General features: G+C 42.0%; 1 protein-coding gene across 1 annotated transcript; it reads right to left on the bottom strand.

Annotated features, from left to right (window-relative positions):
* Positions 1-845: 845 nt before the first annotated feature.
* LOC137261054 (arylsulfatase B-like) lies at positions 846-16,181 on the bottom strand. Its single transcript, XM_067798720.1, has 14 exons — positions 15,950-16,181; positions 10,552-10,663; positions 10,329-10,380; positions 9,716-9,819; positions 9,259-9,368; positions 8,564-8,634; positions 8,093-8,194; positions 7,319-7,382; positions 6,649-6,746; positions 6,297-6,436; positions 5,532-5,590; positions 4,645-4,756; positions 4,237-4,442; positions 846-2,796 (listed from the first exon to the last, which is right to left on the bottom strand). The coding sequence occupies exons 1-14, from the start codon at positions 16,047-16,049 to the stop codon at positions 2,624-2,626; spliced, it is 1,503 nt and encodes a 500-aa protein (XP_067654821.1). The 5' UTR covers positions 16,050-16,181; the 3' UTR covers positions 846-2,623.
* Positions 16,182-22,160: the final 5,979 nt, after the last annotated feature.

Genomic DNA, 22,160 nt, shown 5'->3' with positions numbered 1-22,160 from the left:
TTTTTGTTCAATGTATGTACCAAACAATCCAGTGATGTCTGTAGATGAGACAAGACATTACATGTAAAGCTCATATTAACCGTCTAGAATATCATATTGAGCAAGTAAACTACCAAGTGCATGTTTGGAAACAGTATCTGCAGCCAATCATATTCCTTCACCACTTGACCATGGTTGTGAGCATTTGTGGTGGTCAGCTTATCCTTTTTCTGGTGTTCTGATGTCGAGAGATTCTGCTTCCCGTGGATTAGTTGAATTGACATAGAGTAAATGCAATAAAGTCAGTATGCCAGCAGAGAGACCTATGTCAATGCAGATGAACTGATTTGTTGTGCACAGAGACCTGTCTTGTTTATGGCAGGTGATTGTTGCCCGAACAGCTTTGGCTTGTAGATGAGCCCAATTCTGACATGATGTAACAAATGATATGAAAGAAAGTGAAGAGAAGAGTTAATTGTAAGCTTCTGAATGTATCAAAAGTGATTAAGAGTTATGTGACAGACCGTTTGAATAGCTACAACAAGAGCTTAGACACAGTTATCGATCATATAGTTTTCTAATACTTTGGATGATCTTATTTCATCACAAATCTTAGGAATGTGAAGCCTTTATTAACAATATCACTGAAAAATGTTTCTATACTGTGTTAAACATATGACCCCAAATGAATTGTTTGTTTTATATATCAGTACAAATTTAGTCCTCGGCTATGTATAAGTAGTAAAACTGCAATGGCGGTCATCTTGGCAGTCAGTTTGAATTCTGGGTAATATGAAACAATTCCATATCCATATAACGTGCTGTCACTCTATAAGTAAACAGGAAACAAAAACAACTGATTCTAGTTACAAGAATAATGTAAACTTTTAATAATTAAATCAGCACCACACATTATCATGAAAAGTCGGAGAATCGATAAAATCCCCTGTCTCAAAGAATAAGCTGTATATCATATAAGCTGAATAAGCATTATATTACCACGACATGACCATACACAATTACTTGTTTTGTGCCCAAGTCGCCACTCTAGAAATGACAACTGTCAAAAACATCAAAAGTATCAATATTGGATGTAAATTGGACACATTCTGTGTTAATTGTCATGTAAGTTTAACTGCCGAGAAGGCAACACACAACAATTCAAGATGGCGGCCAAAATGGCGGTCATTTCGATTATTTTCAAAAGCAAAAATATGTATTAAAAAAGTTATACATCCTTTACCAATGCACAAAAGTCAAAATGAAAGTGGTCAGAATGATAGTAGTAAAACTATCCATGATTAACTTTGAGATGTTGTCGGGCAGCAAACCAAATGTCATGAAAATGCTCACAGACCCCCATCACATAAAGTGGCCTATGAAAAAAAAACAACTGATACCACGAAGGGAGGCTACGAAGTCCTATTTCTAGGCCCCTTTTGAAATTCTCCTCCTGGACTGCAGGTGTAAACTCAGGTCATTTAAATGGTAGCTTCGCCCCTGTCACGTATACGGCGAGGTGTGTAGTCACTTCACTTTGGTCCTTCCGACTTAATAGAGATATCACAGACCATCTGAATGAAATCCGAAACAGTCACTCACTGATTCAGTACGGGATAGGGGAACTCATGGGCAAGTCATTTATCGTTTTCATGAAACCTTACAAATTCGAACGTATGGTGTGAGATTGCCTTTTTCCTGCTGAACGCCGCTCACAGCAGTATCCTATGTATATGGTGACGGTCTGTAGTATTACAGGCCTTTTCATGAGCCCAAGACATCATACTAATTGAAAACAGTATCAAACCAAATCAGTACTTAGGAGGCTACGACATCAGATTTTTCACCTGTCTCCTCCTGGACTACTGATTGTTCTTAACAGACAGCAAACCCACAATACTATCTAAATATAATATACATAAAGCTTTACAGCCTATCAGGCCTACAAAATCGGAACGCTGAGCGCCTGCCTGTTTGATTGGCAATGACAGAATCACAGACACTGGGAACAAACGGAAACTACAACTTTTGACTTTGTCTTTTCAATAGTTGTTTATTGTCGGGTGGAAACAAGCCGACATTAATAATGGAAACAAACATGAAGAGAATAATCCTGTTTCAACAATAGTCTATAAGCATTTTGATACAATGACATGGACAACTGTTTGCACGCATGCATGCACGCAGACACGGGAGCAGACACTTGCAGACAGAGAATATCATACCAGACCCAGATAGGGCAGCAGGGAGTATAGACAAACATGGATTGTAAAATTAGAACTTTGTCATCGGAAAGGAAATTCGGCGTTTTCATAATTTTACATTTTATCCAACTTATCAGATATAGCTCCTAGTTCCTTAAAAATACCTACGCAAAGGGATGGGACTCATCATTCATGACGAAGCAGTCAAAATTCAATTTAACACACAGAGATGGAAATGTAAAAGAGGAAGGTGGAGACATCCGGGGATAGTTTTGAAAACGAAACACCCGAAGGTTGTTTAATACACTTTGTATTTGGGACAAAATAATCAGGCCTTTTTCTCAAAAGTAATTTGTACTTTTTGTTGGTCAAGTCAACTTGCTGCTGCCTCCTTTAAGATAATAGTCGTCAGCATCTGACATATTCTTTCCGGTTCAGAACTAACACCAGCCCGGGCTCCACACACCGTCATAAAACAGAGGATTCGCTTTGAACGTCCACGAAGGGTCAAATGCTGGATGTAGGGACTTCTTGTAGATGTCGAGCTTCGTTTTAAGTTGAGACACGATATCCGGGTACTTTTCGGCCAGGTCGAAGTGCTCAGTAGGATCAGCTGAAACAAGAAACAACGCTACATTTTCTGATGAAACATTTGCTTTTATAAAACTGGTGACCTGGCTTTCTATATTGGCCACCTGGCTTTCTATACTGGCTACCCAGATTTTGCACGACAATATTAATATTGCTGTGTTTGGATGCACTCGGAATTAAAGTTTAAAGTTTCAAACGCAGTAAAATCCTCGCCAATATTCGCGCTGGTGATGGCGATCTCGACTCATCCATCCGTGTGGATACTGGCGAGTCCAGTGTTTGCCCTAACCCGAAACGCTGTAGGCCCTAAGGACTCAGGACCATATAAGGTTGTGGTCTGAACAGAAAGTGTAGGTCCTGTATTGTAGCTACAATATAAGTAATTCCCAGCGAACAAAAAAGTATGTGACAACTGATCGAGATAAAAACAAGAAAATAATGAATAGTATTTTCAGGAAAATAATAGGCATAGTTATAAGGATCAGAACAGCTGTCAGCCATAAGGATCTTCAGAAAACATAAGCTGTGGGTCCGAATGCTTTTTCTGTCGGGTTTGAGCCTGAGGACCGAAGTTAATTTCTAACGCTGGAAGAGTCTTCGAGGTGTATTCCTTACTTTCTAGCTTGTGGCACGGGAGACTGGGTCGTCTATAAACGCGCCCGGTTATGTCTGGAGTGACAGGAACATCTGATCATGATCATGGATGCATAGCTTTCGAAAAAACATCAGCAACTGTCCGAGGCAAGGGAGATAATTCACAAGACGCCAGTTTCAACATATCTACTCTCTGATCTTCAGTAATACAAAGTTGTAAAATTCGTCATCGTAAGGGATGTGGTGAAGGTGTTTTAACTAGGTCTCGTATTGGCCACCGAGCACTTAATGTCTTCAAAAGTATTGCTGATAAAGAAGTATCAACTCCAGTGCAGGGTTAAGACACCTGAAACAGCTCAGTACTACCTCGTACCTCGGGGTGTCCCCGTTATACTAATGCCCTGTTGCTGCAACACTGGAGCCCAACATCCTTATATGGTTCAATCCAAAGGGCTATATATTGCATCAGGCAAATGAGACAATCTAAGCACATGTCGTCCAGTAGCAATATTAAGCCAAACATGCACAATGCTTTAAAATCGTTTTCATATTTTTTCAGTTTAATTTTCTGCTTTTTATTGAACGAGTGTCATATTTTTGTGTGATATTTCTGTTGTTTTGTTTTGTTTTATTTTTAAACAAAAACATGGTCGTTTGAAATTTTAATACATATCATCGAACAGATGATCCTACTTCTGGCACAAATCGCCCGAAAACTACATCACCGCCATCATCACTTGTTTCCATCATTATCGGCCATTGTTTAGCAATCTTCTGGAATAAGGCGCGAATGTCATGGATGTCTACAGCAATTAATAAGAGATAATCAGGAAGGACGCCAGTACTTCATCTTGCCGCGACTTCTTACCCGTTATATTAAACAGTCGGTACTTCGTTCTCCTCACACCGTCACAGTGGTTTTTCATTAGCTTGTAGATATAGGTGTCGCTGGTGGCATCAGTCATGCTGAGAAGTTCCGGGTCGAAGTCGGCATCCTCTTTTGTCACCCGGGGCAGTGGGTACCACCCGTTGAAGATACCAGGGGAGCCCTCTATTAGTTTCATGTCGCCAACCCTTGTAAATTATAGGTATATTTCAAGAGCCACGGATAACTAAATAAAACACGTCCCGCACGGCATGGAGCCATTAATGTGAAACACGTTCTAAGTCAGAGCTTTGGTGCACTGCAGTGATATTCTTACATTGGAAAATTAACCCAAATATTTCGCTGTTAGACAATTACTTTACTTAATATAGATGTTTTGATTATCCATACCTGATTGCGCCATTCTTAAAAATTTCATCTATGTTGTAGACGAATTCGGTCCTTTGAGTAGGCTCCCCTTGGCTCAATGTCTTCCACTGGTCGACTCCGTCTATCCTCGAATCTTATTGTTGTTTAACAGAAACCAAACATGTCATCACTCACAGTGCTATTGTGACTAACCATATAAGCAATTCCGCAATATCCTCCAACTCTATAACCTCCTGGGGGGGTGGGGTGGGGGTGGTGATTATTGCGTTGGCTTCTCACGCTGAAAGCCTGGGTTCGATTCCGCACGTGGATGCATTGTGTAAAGCACCATTTCTGGTGTGTTCCTAAAAGCGACGCCAAACCATACTCACTCACTATAACCTCCTGGTCAAACAAACAGGTTAAACAGACGGGATTACGTGCGATCATCTGAACTTTGGTAGCTGCACCTCACACTACTCGGTATAGCTTGTATCGAGGTATTGTTAAGGTCGAGGCAGTATCATCTCTTCACATTTTACTCTCGGGTGTCTCTAACTACGCACGGTCACTAACCGATGATTTCGAGCTAGTAAGGTCGAGATATATATATATAGATCTGAGATACTTAATATAACTTTAAGCTTGTCTTGCCATAAAGCCGGAATCTGTCTCAAGTATAAAATGTCTGCCCGTGTTTTAAGCGTGTATTGTATGAAAAAGGTAAACCAGGCATGGGTTCAAACCTAACAAAACAATAGCCATCTTAAATGCGATGCCCGTTCTTTACTGCCCCATTCATCATATTTACACGAGGACATATTAATGTTTTGGGGCATTTGCATCTAGGCATTCTTAGTAATCTAACCCATAACCCTAAATCACGTGGGTAAGACTATAATGATGTTGGTAGCCCTGTCTGGACCTACCTGCTTGCCCACCCGCCAACCGCACAAATGTCGGGAACCAGTCTGAGGCGTGGATCATCCTGAAAGGGAAACAAGCTGGGGACTGTAGCTCACCTTTCCTTACATGGTCAAGGTAACAATAACTAGACGCCGTCTTGTAGTTTTGTGTAGAGTAAGTGAGTGAGTTTAGTTTTACGCCGCACTCATCAATATTCCAATCCAGTGATCAACAACATGAGCATCGATCTGTACAATTCGGAACCTATGACAGGTGTCAACAAAGTCAGCGAGCCTGAGCACCCGATCCCGTTAGTCGCCTTTAATGGCAAGCATGGGTTGGTGAAGGCCTGTTCTACCCTGGGACCTTAACGGGTCAGTTTTGTGTAGAAATGTGTGCAAACCTGCCTACTGTTCCCAACCTACTAACCCTTCCTTTCTCTGGAAATCCCCATAACCACGCGATGATGTCGCAACTGCACACTAACGAGGTTCTAGTTGTCAATGTGACGTGCTAATCGTGTGTCATCATATACCCACGCTGCGGATCTATACTCATGCTTTCAACCACCAGTTTTCTAGCTTCGGGTTTGATTAATAAAGTATAGTTACAGACCGCGTTAAGACACGTGAAGACACAAATGTTTCTTCAGCTCGAATTGTTAAATAGTATAAAACCCATCGCAATAATCGCTTGTTGTGTCAAATCGGAGTGAATGTTGTTGTCACAGCATGCATGACTGCAAAGTTTGGTATCTGACAGTGGACAAGAGGCTAGATTATACTCACTGATTATTCTCATATCCTGACTTCCGGAGCAAGGTCTTACTGTAGACGAACGCTGCCCCTTTGGTGCCCCCTTCCCACAACGTCGTCTTCGACCCCCTCAGTGGGAGGTTGTTGGCAGCAGTATATGTCGGGCCCCCGTTCTAGAAAATATTGTGTACATGAAATGTCAGTAGGATAGTCATATTGGTGAGAGACAATTCCCAAATCAGGTCTAATGTAACGGTTTTGATGAAATAACGCTGTGAAAAGAGTGAACGAAACCGTTAGGATATGAATAGAACCCATGTTTTTAGCATGACGCTTTAACCACTAGGCTACCCTACAACCTCATGCCAGGATATAAGGACATTACGTCTGCTGTGAAGACCAGGAGGAGACTGTCCATCAGCCCAGTGTCCTCCAATGCCTGAGTGATGTTCCCCACCGCCTCGTCCAGGGCAGACACCATACCTGCAAACATTGAACATGGTTAAGTGTGAAGCTAGCGTCCTCCTGCCTACAGTACATTCTGTAGACAGCCAAAGCCGTACCAGTAACAGTTGTCATTCTACACGTGTACTGTTCTCTGCGAATCTTGACAAGTGCTTGATGTACTCATGAAAGTGGTATTTGTATAAAATATGTATCACAAACAGTTAACTAGTTAAGCGACCGTTACAAGGTTATAGCTGGTGTGTTTGTGTGTGCGTGTGCGTGTGCGTGCGTGTGTGATGATATGATGATTATTATGGAATACATGTCATGTACTAAATCAGTGACCCCCATGACTGCCACCCCTCCCACCCCAATTTTGTAAGCATGTTGGGGTTTTTTTTGTCTTTTTTTTTTTTTTTTTTTTTTTTGGGGGGGGGGGGGGGGGGTGTTTTGTTTTTTAAATATGGAGGCCCAAAATAGCTAACCGCCCCACTCAGTTCAGCGTGTGTACAAAATGGTACTCTCATGTAAAATGTCGATAAATATTCAGTAATTCAGAATGAAATTTTTGTGGTGTTCAAATTTCACCTGTCCCCTAGTTTTCTCACCACAGTACTGGCGCCTCTGCTTGTCTTCTATATTGGGATACATGTTTTCAAAGCGTTTGGGTACCTGGAACAGACCACAAATCCATCATCATCATCACTGTTATTATCATCATCAGTCCCGCTGTGAACTGTGATTCTCGTCGTTTAGCGAGAAACGTCCACTGGTTAGTTGTGACTGTAGTGTAATGAGCGTGTTGTCTACGTTCACTGCTAAAAATCATTTTAATACACTACCTACTATGATCGTCACACGAATCTGCTGTCTGCTGAAACTGAATGATCCCAACTGTCTGCCATAGCTTATATAACTACTTAATGGGGGGACAGCCACTTTCTGTCTGATATTACCGGAAGATACCTGCAAGGGGGTTGTCTGACTGTCTGATATTACCCTAAACTACCTGCAATGGGGTTGTCTGACTGTCTGATATTACCCTAAGATACCTGCAATGGGGTTCTGTCTGATATTACCCTGAGCTATACCTGTAAGGGGGTTGTGCTGTCTGATATTACCCTGACCTACCTGCAATGGGGTTGTCTGTCTGATATTACCCTTAGCTACCTGCAAGGGGCTTGTCTGTCTGATATTACCCTGACCTACCTGTATGGGGGTTGTGCTGTCTGTCTGATATAATCCTGAGCTACCTGCAAGGGGGGGTTGTCTGACTGTCTGATATTACCCTGACCTACCTGTATGGGAGTCGTGCTGTTTGTCTAATATAAGCCTGACCTACCTGTATGGGGGTTGTGCTGACTAGTATTACTCTGACCTACCTCTATAGGGGTATGTACCGACTGGAAGGGGAGGTAGAGAAAGAGAGGCTTGGACTGGTTGTGTGACTTGATGATATCCACTGCTCTTCTGGCGTAAACATTCTGGAAGAAAATTACAATCAATGCCGGAAATTCACCAGATTCATTTATGAAAGAAATATTTATGATCTTAAGCTGCAACATATACTACTTCCTTCAGAAACACGTCCATCAAGGGATATGTAATCAGGACAAATACAAAATCAGTTTTCGAAAATTGTTGATCAGGTATGAAACACCGATTATGAGATCATAGTCTGTGATATGAATATAAATCCGAACTCTTGTGAGGGAACCTACCGAAGGCATTAACCGTGAAGGAATTCAGAATATTGTCCTGTCAACATTCATGTATGGGGCTAGAGGTAGGGTGCAAGACCAGTAACCTTCAGTTGACATATAAGCAGTGAAACTGTTGTGTTAGTATCTTACGGCTGAATACTCCTCTGTGTGCAGGGGTTGTTTATTGTCCCGGAAGTCTAACCCGTCCGCTAGAATTCCACCTGAAATTACAGGTCAGTTGGTCAAGTATCTATTCAGAAGTGATGAAAATCAGCTGAGATGTGTTTGAGACATGACATTCAAACTATGTCCCTTACTTAACAGTACTACCATAATCGATTTCTATGGGGCTTGGTATGAAACTGAAGGCTGTTCACCGGCGCATCACAAAATCCTTATCTGATTATTAAAAATCCCGGATAATGTGAGGCGCTAGAAGACTGATGGTTGGATGACTTATCCCAGCGGGTACCCATTTTCCGATGGTTGAACAGAGGCAATTTTGACCAAGCTCGCTTGTCTGAGATTAGACCTCATGTCTCATATGCTTCGTTGTGGGGCACGACTGAAGTCTAAGTCTAACACCTCTAAGGTTTCATGCTGCCAAACACGGTCATCCATCCAAGAAATCTCCGCGCCCAAGCTTGCTTAGCTTCAACTAATTGTGACCTGAGCTCACGAAACCACACGATACGCACCACGTGGGTACAATGTGAGAAGAACAGTTCTGGTGTCCTGCTCCCGTGACACTGCTGAAACATTGCTACATACGGCGTAAAGTTATACTCACTCTGCGGAGAGAACCAAGGTGCATTTAGACCTTTACTGCTACCTAGTATTCTTACCTCTCATTTTCTTGCTGTAGTAGTCTTCAGCACCGTTGTAGTAGCCCAGGAAGCTGTCGAAACCGCGGTAGGTTGGGGTGTACTTCCAGTTACAGAACCCTAGGTGCCATCTGTATTCGTACGAAACATTAATTGGTCAAACGCCGCGTAGAAATATATTCAGCCTCCATCCGGGGAATGCGCTAGTGTTTTGTATGCGGTTTACGTAGACACTGAGTTAGGTATGGAGTTTATCATTCTCATTTGTTACTATGCAGTAGTAAGTCTTTTATTTCTCTTTTCCACTAATGATACTTTGTGGGAAAACCAGCCTTCCCATGATGGCCACTATACAAGGGATAGCAACGAGTGTCAAATGCTGTTGGGCTTAAGGGGGGCAACTCTGCATAGTTGCAGCCCTTAAACGATTGATCCACGCATATCTCAGGCAAATCAATTATCAATCGGGGGTACATACTTTCCTATCATATGTGTGCTGTATCCCTGTTCCTTGAGTCTCTGGGGAAGTGTTGTGAAGTTAGTGGACAGGTAGGCGGGGGACTCTGGCATGATTACCAAGTGCTGCAACAAGATTTAGGAGGATAAGGCATGAACTCAACTCAGTTCCAGTGCAAGATCATTTTCATTTATGGCATGACGTTTTTCACTAAATATATGCATGCCTGCTGGCTGTAAGTGCTGTGTTTGTGTCGGGACTTTTGACAGTAAGTCTTGTGAATGTGTCAGACCTGCTGACTGTAAGTGTTGTGCCCATGTCTGACCCGTTGACTGTAAGTGTCGTTTCCGTGTCGGACCTCCTGACTGTAAGTGGCATGTCTGTGTCGGACCTTTTGACTGTCAGTGTTGTGAATGTGTCGGACCTGCTGGCTGTAAGTGTCGTGTCCGTGTCGGACCTGTTGACTGTAAGTGTTGTGAATGTGTCGGACCTGCTGACTGTAAGTGTTGTGCCCATGTCTGACCCGTTGACTGTAAGTGTCGTTTCCGTGTCGGACCTCCTGACTGTAAGTGGCATGTCTGTGTCGGACCAGCTGATTGTGAGTGATGTGTATGATATGACATGTTCAACGCACCTGCAGCCCGGTGTGGTAGGCATACATCCCTGTCATGAAGGAGCTCCGAGACCTGCAACACAAACACATATGCTAATGTTTGCGCATGCCGTTTATCGCGGCATAACCATACTCACTTGGCTGGGAATCAAGCAGGTGTACCAGTATTATATAGTTAACAGAGGTACTCAAGGCGTCCAACGAGGAATCACAAAGGTGTACTACAGTTAACAGTTGTACTCACGGCGTACAGACGGGAGCAACGTAGGAACTGTTCAGGATAACGCCAGTTTTTGCCAACTTGTCCAAGTTTGGTGTCAGCATCTGGGGGTTGTGCCATCCCACGTCGTTCCATCCTGCCGTGGAAGGAACAGACAACTCAAATAAAAACATGGTGTATTTTCACTAACTTCACATATTATATACGATTATCTTTAAAGGGCAAGAATCAAATTTTGTTCATCTGACGAACTTTTGAGTGGGGGCTTTATGAAGCACTACAAATGAGATGTGCCGAATAATGAATCAGATCTCATCTAATTGAGAGTATCTGACCAAACCTGAAACGTCAAGATATCAGGAAAACAAATTTATTGTCCCAAAGTCTCTCAGTAACGCTGATGTTATATACTGCACGTGATGCGGTGACAGCTACGTGTCTGATGCTCTCAACAAGGTTGCCATGGTTGCCAAAGGGACATCGTTTCACTCTGCAGTATCAGCGTTTCTGAGTACCTATAGAGTTATGCAGTTGTAGACATCACCGACCCTGGCACGATGTGGTCGAGCGTTGTCGTCCATGAGGATGTAGCGCGGTCTTGTAAACACGCTACTGGGGAGACTGTGTCATTGTTCCTGCAAGGCAGCAACAAGATCCTGCAAATTCTGGTGTTGGTTTCTGCGAGTGCACAGACCTCTACCAAGAACATCCTAGATGTGCTCGATTGGACTGAGATCAGATGACCTTGACGGACAGCCAAGAACGTTGATTCCTGCGTTCTGCAGGTAATGATTGTATGGAGTCTGGTATAGTCATGTTGAAAGTGCAGAGCTAGACCATGTGCTGTCATTAATGTAATAACTCCGGGTGCTAGCATCTGGCCGCGATAACCTACAGCACTAAGGCTGCCAAGTATAAGAAGAAGTCAGGAACGGGCAATGCCACAGAAAGCACCCCAAACCATGACTGAATACCACATGATTCCAGTCTCTCTTTGTCCATTGGAGGTGTCGTTGTGCCCATGGCAAAGGCTAAATGGTGTCAAAATGGTTCCGCGATATGATCGTCGAAACAGGTGACGTAACACTATTTGACCGCCATCCCCCTCGGACGTCATACGTGGTGGATATGACCTGAGGCGATCAACAGTGGTGCCAGTTTGTTACAGTGAAGTCTGTAAACCATAAACAGTCTGACGGCTTAACCCAATTGCCCTTGCAACGCCACTTTCTGACGTTCCCGCTCCCATCGTGACACCGGCACATTCAGGCTGCACATTTGTGAGGCGCTAAGAATTAGCTCTTCTAAATAATGCCTGAAAGTGTTTTGTACAGTTGTTTAGAACATGTGCGATCTAATGCACGTGCAATTATAAGATCACGTGACCAGTGGCACGTCAGAAACACGTTGTTTTAGCACTATTGTGCTAAATCCGATGTTTGGATTGACTTAAATCTGCTGTGGTGTTGTGTTTTTTTTCTTGTGTCGATACTTGGGGATTAATGTTTATGATACCCGAAAACTGCCTGCTATAACAATTCTTAATTCTGTTTACAAATACGTAATGTTAAGTTTTTATTTTGACCTAGTAAACATAGCTCTTACTGATTTCCGCAATGTGTTAGATTCGTGTGCCTATTGATCTCCCGTAAGCGCGACTTTGTGTAAAGGGTGTACAAAAGAACTGTCTTGTCGCATTGTACATACTCAAAAGTTCTCAAGTGAACGTGAGCCACCAGAAGCAGATGTGTTCAAATGTCAAGGGGTCAAAATCTGGCTACACACACTGGGTATGCGGGTACTATCAAGATGACATCGACCCATAAGAGGTTCAAAGTCTGAGGACATACCCGAGTAGAGAAAGCACCGAGAAAACAGTTGAATGGTGTTTTACGCCGCATTCTCCAATATTCAGCTACATCGCGGTGGCGTTCATTCCTTATAAAGGAAGTAAACAAGTGATTGACTGCATAAACGATGACCCTGGGTGTCGCTTGTCACGCGGTAGAACAGCTAGAACGAAGAGGCTCTTTTAACAACTCTTGAAGCCATGAAACGAGAAGTCGTGGGGAACACCTTGTTGTACAAATGACCCCCAGGTTATAACAACACCCTTCAACTACAGTTAAAGAATGTTTCATCCTCAAAGTCCCTAAAATACATTATTTTCCAAACAGTCTCGCAGTCATTGCAATGTTAAAGCCCTAAATGAAGCAAGTCTAGATTTCCCATGAATCTCCAAGCAGTGTCGGGGCTTCTTTTCAGTTTGTATGGGGTTATTTGTTGCCATCCAAATTATTGATATCAGTGGACTAAACGTTAGCGTATTTCATACGAAAACTTAATGCTGCCACTTTTGTAGCATAATTATTTTTTTTCAAGACAAATGTCGTTGCTTCGAAAATTTTCTTGCTGCTTCAACTATTTCTTCGTTGCTTCGTGTATTTTCTCGTTACTTCAAACAATTTTTCGTTGTTTCGATTACTTTCTCGTCGTTTCGAGTATTTAGTGGTTGCTTCAAATGTCTTTAAAATGGAATTTCAAGTATTCGCTCGTTGCTTCGAGTACTTTCTCGTTACTTTAATTATTTGTTTTCGTTGCTTTGATTAAGTTCTGTTTGTTTCGAATATTTTCTCGCTCAGTCAAGTTTCTGTCAAAAACTTGAAATTCCACAGACTGACTCGTTGCTTCAAGTATACTCTCGTTACTTCAAGTTTCTGTCAAAAACTTGAAATTTCAAGAAATTTCTCGTTGCTTTGAGAATTTTCTCGTTACTTTAATTATTTTTTCGTTGCTTCGACTAATTTGGTACACGTAGCGCTGTTCAACCTCTCTATTATCTGGTGATTTATTAGAGACATTAACTGGGAAATGATACCATATGAGAAATAACTTTGAGGGTTTGATTGATGTTAATCTGGTCAAAAAGCATACCATTTTGGTATGAATATCAGTATGAATTGGTTTCCTTCCACTCTCGATCCGCATACAGCATGCAATGGCGAGCACTTTCCTTTACGCAAAGACGTTTTACTGAAAATATTAAATTACATTTTCAATAATACTTAAAGTTTCATATGGCCAGAGGTCGTATAACCCTTTCTAAACCTTTGTTGTTGTTTTTCTATCTGGGCACATACAGTAATTTTCAAGAGTACAGCTTAATTAAGCCTTACGCAACCAACCATAAAAAGTGTTGTTTTAAAGAAAGAATGAACTCAATTTTTGGTACTCTTTTTACCACTGCACATGAAAGACTTCTTCTCTCTCGCACGCAAACGAAACCACAGACAGGACCTGGCTACGTAACTCTGTCGCCAGAGCCCTGCAGTGACATCATAGAAGGAACGATTTTCAGTTAGTTATGTAGAAAATGTGTAGGAAGCTCGTCATTTTACTGATTTCTCGACGTCACCAAAGACATGCTGAATTGTTGTGTTGCCGTCAGTTGTTCATTGGCGTCGGATGATGGTGTCAATATGCACAGATTTCCATCGGACCCCGTAGTTTGTGCTTAAATTGGTTGTTTGTGAGAGCGAAGCGAGCGTTGTGGAAGCCTGTGGTATAGACTAAATCGGAAGGTTCGCCCCCCTGCCATGCTTCCAGGATAGAAAATGGAGTTCAAGTTTCATCGTATTTATAAAATTAAGACTGCTTACTACATATTGCTGACCAAAAGGATTTTACATGAATACATTGTAAAAGGCTTTCTTCCTCGGAAGCGAGGTTGTGGTCGAAGCGACAATATTATCGTAAGTAATATTATATCGAACCCCGCCTCGCTTCCAAGAGTGAAATTGTTATGTTATAAGCAATGTCATGCAAAATTCTATTGCCCATCAATACAATATATATTTTACTACCAGTAGAAAGTAATTTTGATTTTGTAAGTCGGTGAAAACAGACTTAAATAGCATTCATTCTCAGGCAGGGCGCCGCCATTTTTTAAAATCATGAAGTTACGGGCTAAAGTCCATTTGAATTATTGAGATTTTGGTTTGTTTTCATCAAGTTAGAAAACCAAAAATACTGCGCGATAAATTTCGTCACTTGCTAAATTTACTTGGTTTGTAAACGTTCACTCACCAGTATGTAGACACTTGTCAACATACGTCTTTATATTTGGTCTCATAATCCTAATTACTTTATAATCATACTTGTATGCATTTTGAAACTTAATAAAAAGAAGCTATCTGCGAATGTATCACAGGAATGTAACATCTAGACATTTTATAGTTTGCCTATATAATATATAATCATAATTCGCACGCACGCCCTATAGTGTATGTCGTCTGCATCATTACAACTTCACGACGAAAACAATGACTCTGTTGAAAGCTACGACAACTAAATAAAAACAAAATGCAAATACTAGAATTAAAACTAATTAAAGTTATGGGACGAATGTCAGGCTATTGTTCGAGGAATGTATCCATCAATATCCACGAAAACGAGTGATGTATAATTCATCTACAGATTTCCCATGTCATGTGTCTTTTAGCAATCTAATATACGAGAACGTGATTGTAAATCGTTTGCGGTTTCCTCCCAAAGGTGACTTAGGCTGTGGGTATGAATATGCCACCTTATGCGGGCAGATTTCCTTATATTATACATGCTAGCTTCATCACATTTGGCACAATTATCAAGTATGATCCACAGATGTGCCATTTGATGGTCATACCCAGATATGAATTTTATGTTTTGCTGTATCCATGGACACGTGACTTAGGCTGTGACTATGAGGGCGTCATCTTGTTCCTACACTATACATGCTCGATTCATCAAACTTAGATGTTAAGAAAAAAATCAAAGCAACGAGTAAATGCTCGAAAGTTCAAGTTTTTTAACAAAACAAATCTTGAAGTAACGTGAAAATATTCGAAATTTCAAGTTATTGACTGAAATTTGAAGCGAAGAGAAAATACTCGAACCAACGAGAAATTAATCGGAGCAACGAAAAAGTATTTGAAATAACAGGAAAATACTCGAAATTTCAAGTTTCAATTCACCCTTCTGTGTTGTCGAAGTCACGTGACTATCAAATCGCGAGCAGCCCGAAGTTAATTGAGTTGTAGTGCCAAGGGGTCAAAATCTGGGTACACGAAAAGGGGTATAGGGGTACAATCAAGATGACATCGACCCATGGGCCGACTATTTTCGAAAATAAATTTTTGAAAGAAAATATTCGAAGAAAGGAGAAAATACTCGAAGTAACGAGTAAATAATCGAAATAAAGAGAATTGTGGCGGAAAAAATGTTTTATGCTACAAAAGTGGCAGTATTTAGACTGTCTGTAGTTTGTGACTATGAACACATCTCTTTATATGACTTAAAATTGATCAATGACCGCTTGTTTTGTTTAACTATTGTCATGTTAATGTTTCACAACAAATCTGACTCATAATTCGTGTGGTCTTACCTAAGTCGTCAGCAACGATGAAGACGATGTGTGGCGACGTGGCCGCCTGAATTGTTGCTGTTGTAAACAAGAGGACGCACACACAAACGAGCGTCGCCATCCTTGTTACTTCTGAGCGTGAGGAAGTGCAGCGCTATGATATATCGTTAGATGTGTTTACATTGTATGAGGCTGTACACACTAAACGTTTGAATTCACCCGTCTGTGTTGTCGAAGTCACGTGACTGATTGTGTTGTATTGCCAAGGGGTCAAAATCTGGGTACACCAAACCGGGTATAGGGGAACAATCAAGATGACATCGACCCATGTTAGGTTCAAAATCTGGGTACACACACCGAGAAAACCGAGGTTCGATCAACATGACATCGACCCATGATAGTTGTTGAGTGCGGCATGAAACTAAACTCACTCACTGAGGAAATACCCCAGTAAAGAAAGTACCTAGGAAACAAGAGAACAATTGTTGTTTTACGCCGCATTTTGCAACATTCAGCTATATCCAGTCGCTGTAGGTCTGGTCCAAGTAAACGGGTGACTGGCTGCAAAAGCAATGACACACTGTATTGCGTGTCACACTGTGGAACCACCAGATCGAAGAGGCTCTTTTTAAACTGTTGAAACCATGAAACGTGAAGTCGAGAGGACACACCTGCCTTGCTTTACAAATGTGTCCCGTGTAGTAACTTCACACCTCAGCTGCATGTGAGGATAGGTCCATGACCCACATTATTTTCCCTACTGCCAACCCGTCCCTGCAATGCTGAATCCCTAGAAGGAGCAAGTCTAGATTTCTCCGAATCACTCATTGGGCTCCTTTTCAATTTAAATGGGTTTATTTGTAACTTATCCAAATTGTATACATTCCGAAGATAAGCCTATGTGACCCTAAGCAATTTGTATTTCGGGACAATGAACACTTCTCTTCAATATATACATTTCAGTATTTTGTATTCAATTATTACATTTTAACGTTCAACGGCGGCTTTGAATCATAATTCGTGTTGTCACGATATGGCTGAGATATTGCAGATGTGACATTAAATTTTAACTCACTCATAATTCGTGTGGTCTTACCTAAGTCGTCAGCAACGATGAAGACGATGTGTGGCGACGTGGCCGCCTGAATTGTTGCTGTTGTAAACAAGAGGACGCACACACAAACGAGCGTCGCCATCCTTGTTACTTCTCAGCGTGAGGAACTGCATGCAGCGCCGTGATCGATCTGGACGTGTTTATAGTGTCAGGCTCTGTGCGCTGTAGGCGGTTAGACAGGTCGCGTCGTCCGTCACAGAGACTAAAAGCATGGCCAGGTAAGTTTAGAATGTATTTCTGTGTCGAGCTGACAGACAAAATGGGTCTGACATCAATTCACAACCTAGTATTTACAGACCGTTTGCGTTCAAATGAGAACGATGAATAATTTAATAACTCCAAAGAGAGATAGAGGCAATAAACATAAATGAGACACTTGGTCCATAAACCTCTGTTCCCAACAGGATCTGAAATCTGACTTTTTATTATAGATAATGGAAATAGTTGTATACGAAACAAACATGTAATGTTGTTCTATTTTTACTCTTCACGTCGGCGGGTGACAAGCGGCCGATGGAACAGCGCCGGTGTAAGATTGGAAATATACCCGCGTTGAAAAGGCACCTGGAGGGTACGTTTTCAACGTTGAATTATTAGCCGGACTCACTTTTCAACGCCAGGGATCTTGTCTCAACACTGAAAAATCACCGGGTTGCTATTGATAAATAACCCTCGTTGAATAATAACTCTGACTGTTTCTACCAGGTAAACATACATAGCTAATTAAAACACATTGATTTGCTTTTAACCCATGTACGTATTTATGTATATTCCTGGCAATACAATCTAAATATAGATTCGTGATTGTGTTTTTGATACGGTCTTTCGTGATTCCATGTGGAATGGCTTGTGTACATATATACACAGTCTTATCAAAATGTTTTGTCTAAACTGCTCTAAACACGTTGAAACCGGGAATTGGAATACTGTACAGTCGGGTTATTATTCAATGTTGAAAATGTACCAGCCGGGTACCTTTTCAACGTGGGTATGTTTAAATCAATGTTGAAAACGTACCTACCGGGTACCTTTTCCAAAGTGGGCCTGTTGTCAGTCTTACACCGGTGCAACTCAGTACAACCCCCTACTGGTCAGAAAAACGGCGAGCACTAACCGTTTGTCCTCTAACCGTTTTTGGATTTTATGGTTTATAAGGTTTCTTGCTTTTTTGCCTTCACTGTGCTCGTTACTGAAGTCTGAAGTTCCTCCATGTTGAGTAGTTCAATATTCATCAAGTTGTATTTTAAGATAAGATAAGATAAGATCTTACTTTTTTGTCCACGTAGGGGAAATGTTCATTGTTTATTGTTTAAGATATGTACAAGATTTCAGATGCGAGGAATAACTTAATTGCCTGACGTCTGAACCCTCTGGTACTGATTCAAAGTGACAAGGGTGACAGGTATTTTGCAGATGTCATCATTGTCGTTGTTGTGGTTGGCTCCAAGACTCTGGACGTGGTGCCACGTCGCCTGAGTAGCATGATCCCCGGGAAGTCACATCACGACCAACACAGCTAATATAGCGCTAATAATCCCCTCTAAACCAATACCTTCGCCTTGCAATTATTGACAAATCTCTCAACCATAAGAAACACAACACCTGTACAGTCACCATGTCGTTCACGCGACGTTAAAGTGTTTGAAAAACGTAAGAGAAGCTATAATTTCTCTCACTGGCTTACACCTCTGTGTTCCAAGTTTATTTTCGAATTCGAGTCTAATTTAGAGATGGTGGGAAATGTAGGTAATTCTTGTGTTACCACACCCTGGTGTGCGAAATAGTTTCCAAATTTTCAAGCCAGTCTGGCTAGGTATGACCGAGAGTTACTTGCATTGCCTACATAATAATTCACCAGCCAGAACTTTGAATGTAGGTACGGGTTTCATCGTTAAACTGCTAATGTAAGTGCATCATAATGTAACAGACCGAAGAGAGTGATATATTTACAATATCACCCTTTGAAAATTCATTAGCCAGTCGGGCCAGTGAAGATGAGATGCTGGACAGAACGAGACTCTGTGCCACCCATGTCTCTTGTCAGCCTGCGACCGTATTCAGTCTGGCGCCAGTCATGGTTCCTGGTTTTATTCAAAGCCTATTGTTATCCCTTTGAAGGCCTAATGTTATCCCTTTGAAAAGTTAATCAAACCGAACCGGTCTCAACATGTACTGCGTCAAACAAAGCTTGTGTAAGATACGAGGGGATGTCAATAAGTTTTGAGCCTTGAGCATTTTTCATACCCAGGTGTCACAGCCTATGGTACGACATTGAACCTTGGGGTGTAGCTGATGTGATATATAAGTTTTCGTATCCTACTCTCAGAAGTTATTGAACAGCTCACATTGACAGAAAGAGACCCCCCTCACGGCAGTGAAAATGAATAAAATTGAGTATAGAGCAGTAATTAAGTTTTTGGTTCTTGAAGGAAACTCGGCGAAGAACATTGAAGAAAGGCTTTCAGCAGTTTATGGGAAGTCTTCCCCTTCATCTATTACCATCAAACGATGGGTCAATGAATTTAAGCATGGTAGAGAGAGTCTTGAAGATGACCCCCGCCCAGGTCGCCCAACAACAAGCACTAGTCAGGGAAACATTGACAGGGTGTATGGACTTGTGCTGGAAAATCGTCGAATCACACTCCACGAGTTAGAGGAGACCACAGGCATTTCACAAGGATCCATCGAGACAATTCTTCATGAACATCTCGTCATGTCTAAGGTGTGCGGAAGATGGGTGCCAAGAATGCTTACAGATGAAATGAAGCAAACAAGGGTCACCATAAGCAACTCCGTGCTAAACAGATACAACAAGAATCCAGTAGATTTTCACTTTAGACTAGTAACCTTTGATGAAACATGGATCCACCACTATGATCCTGAGAGCAAACACGAATCCATGGAATGGAAACATGTCCCTTCTCCCAGGACCATATAGTTCAAAGCCTCCAGATCGGTGCAGAAGGTAATGGCGACAGTCTTCTGGGATAGCAAAGGCGTCATCCACATAGATTACTTACCAAAGGAAGAACAATGAATGGGGGATATTACGCTAACTTGTTGAGGCAAGTGCAACAATCAATCAAGGAGAAGTGCCGGAGCAAGATCAGACGTGGTATTCTTCTACATCAAGACAATGCTCCAGTGCACACCTCTCGCGTTGCAGCCGCTGCTGTCCAGGAATGCGGGTACGAAATCTTGCAGCATCCCCCCTACTCTCCAGACCTGGCACCAAGTGATTACCATCTGTTCCCAAATCTCAAGAAACACTTGCGTGGTCGTAGATTTCAGGATGATAATGAGCTTATTGCTGCTACTGAGGCTTGGTTTGAGGACCAAAATGGCGCCTTCTACAGAGATGGCATCAGCGCCCGGCAGAAAAGATGGAGCAAGTGTCTTGACTCACAAGGGGACTATGTTGAAAAATAAATGTGGTTCATACCAATATTTTGTGGTTTTCTATGCAAGGCTCAAAACGTATTGACATCCCCTCGTATGCCACTTCCTACTAACTCAGTGTGAAAGTCCACTGTCTAGGCAGTCATGCAATTAAAATCACAATTATTATGTATCTTGAAGTAGTGAAAGCTTGGCCAATATGCGTGTTATTTATGTTTCGATACGGAAGCTGATTTATGTCTCCCTTGCGGTGGCAGGTTTGCTCATTTGAACACTTTGTCGTTTGACTGGCTGGATTGTTGGTTGTCCAAGCCGCACCTAGCAGTGTTCTACGAGGCCAGCTGATGCATGAAGTCGACAACCCATGCTGGGAACACTTAGGGAGAATGGCTGGAGTTAGTGAGATGGATTTTACGCCCCATGAAGCAATATTCCAGCAATATCACGGGAAAATTGGGCTTCACACATTGTACCCATGTGGCCCGGGCCCTCGGCGTGACCAGTGAACACTTTGACCACAAGGTGTCAGAAATGTTATCAATAATAACTGCATTAATAGTGTGCTCACTTCCTTGAGTAAGATAAACACTCATGAAACGTTATTTTACTTTAACAGTAGAGGAGTGTGCTGACGGAGTGGGTTGGTTTCTTTTCTTTCAACATACCTCATATCACACATTCCTGTCAACGACACGGACGTTGTCTGATTCCACTGGTGCTGAATCTTCCTGTGCAAAATCCTCCGAAACAGAAATGAATGACGTCATCACCTTGCACAGGATGCTTGCCAGAGACTTCCTTCTTCAAGAATGGGAAGAGTTGTATACCTGACGATAGATACAAAGGATGTTCATTGCGTGTAACACCATCGTCGCACATCAAGCCATGACAACAGTCGTGTGCATTGTACGACTTGGTGAAATCAAAGGTCTGACAGCGGATAAAAGTATTTCTGTGTCAAACGTGTTAAAGCCGCTGTCTTGAAGTTACTTTTCAGAATGTTCCTTCCTGTTTTGGATATGTCGATCATGCAAATCGTTTTCTCATCATATTGTGAGTTTAGTTTTACACCGGACTCGGCAATATTCCAGCTATATCGCGGCGATCTGGACCAGACTGTCCAGTGATCAACAGCATGAGCATCGATCTACGCAAATAGGATACGATGACGTGTGCCAACCAAGTGAGCACGCCTGAGCACCCAATCCCGTTAGTCGCCTCTGAAGACCAGTCTGAGTTACTGAAGATCAATTCTAAGCCGGATCTTCACGGGAATTATCATTTTGTGACACTGGTGAATGTTGATCCACTGGCTCATGGATCATCTTTGAGACTTTCGTCTAATTGTGAACTCTGTAGTCCATCTCTAAACACCGGCAAGGAAGGGCGGGGAACCCCTAAACATGACACCATGTATGGATGTTGAAGACTTTTCTGTGGGAGATACTTGACCACAACGCAGTTGCCCTGAATCCCGTCACAGGTCAACGTGGAGTGTGGATTTTCGTCGAAGCTTGTGGAAATATAGTTCGCGATTATCACATTGCTGGTAATTTGCCTTAACACTGTTTAATATTTTCCTGACACCCTGACTCCGTACAAGCCAAGCAACATACCACCCAGCAACATACTACCTGCCCATCAAAACTATACCGAAGGATGAGTCGTAATACCCTTTGTATTTCGGCTTCAACCTCCTTATAAAACATTTTGAAAAAT

Source organism: Haliotis asinina, chromosome 14 (genome assembly GCF_037392515.1).
Source record: "Haliotis asinina isolate JCU_RB_2024 chromosome 14, JCU_Hal_asi_v2, whole genome shotgun sequence".
NCBI lineage: Eukaryota > Metazoa > Mollusca > Gastropoda > Lepetellida > Haliotidae > Haliotis > Haliotis asinina.
Note: the sequence above shows the minus strand (reverse complement) of the source record. Positions and strands in the feature narration are given on the sequence as shown.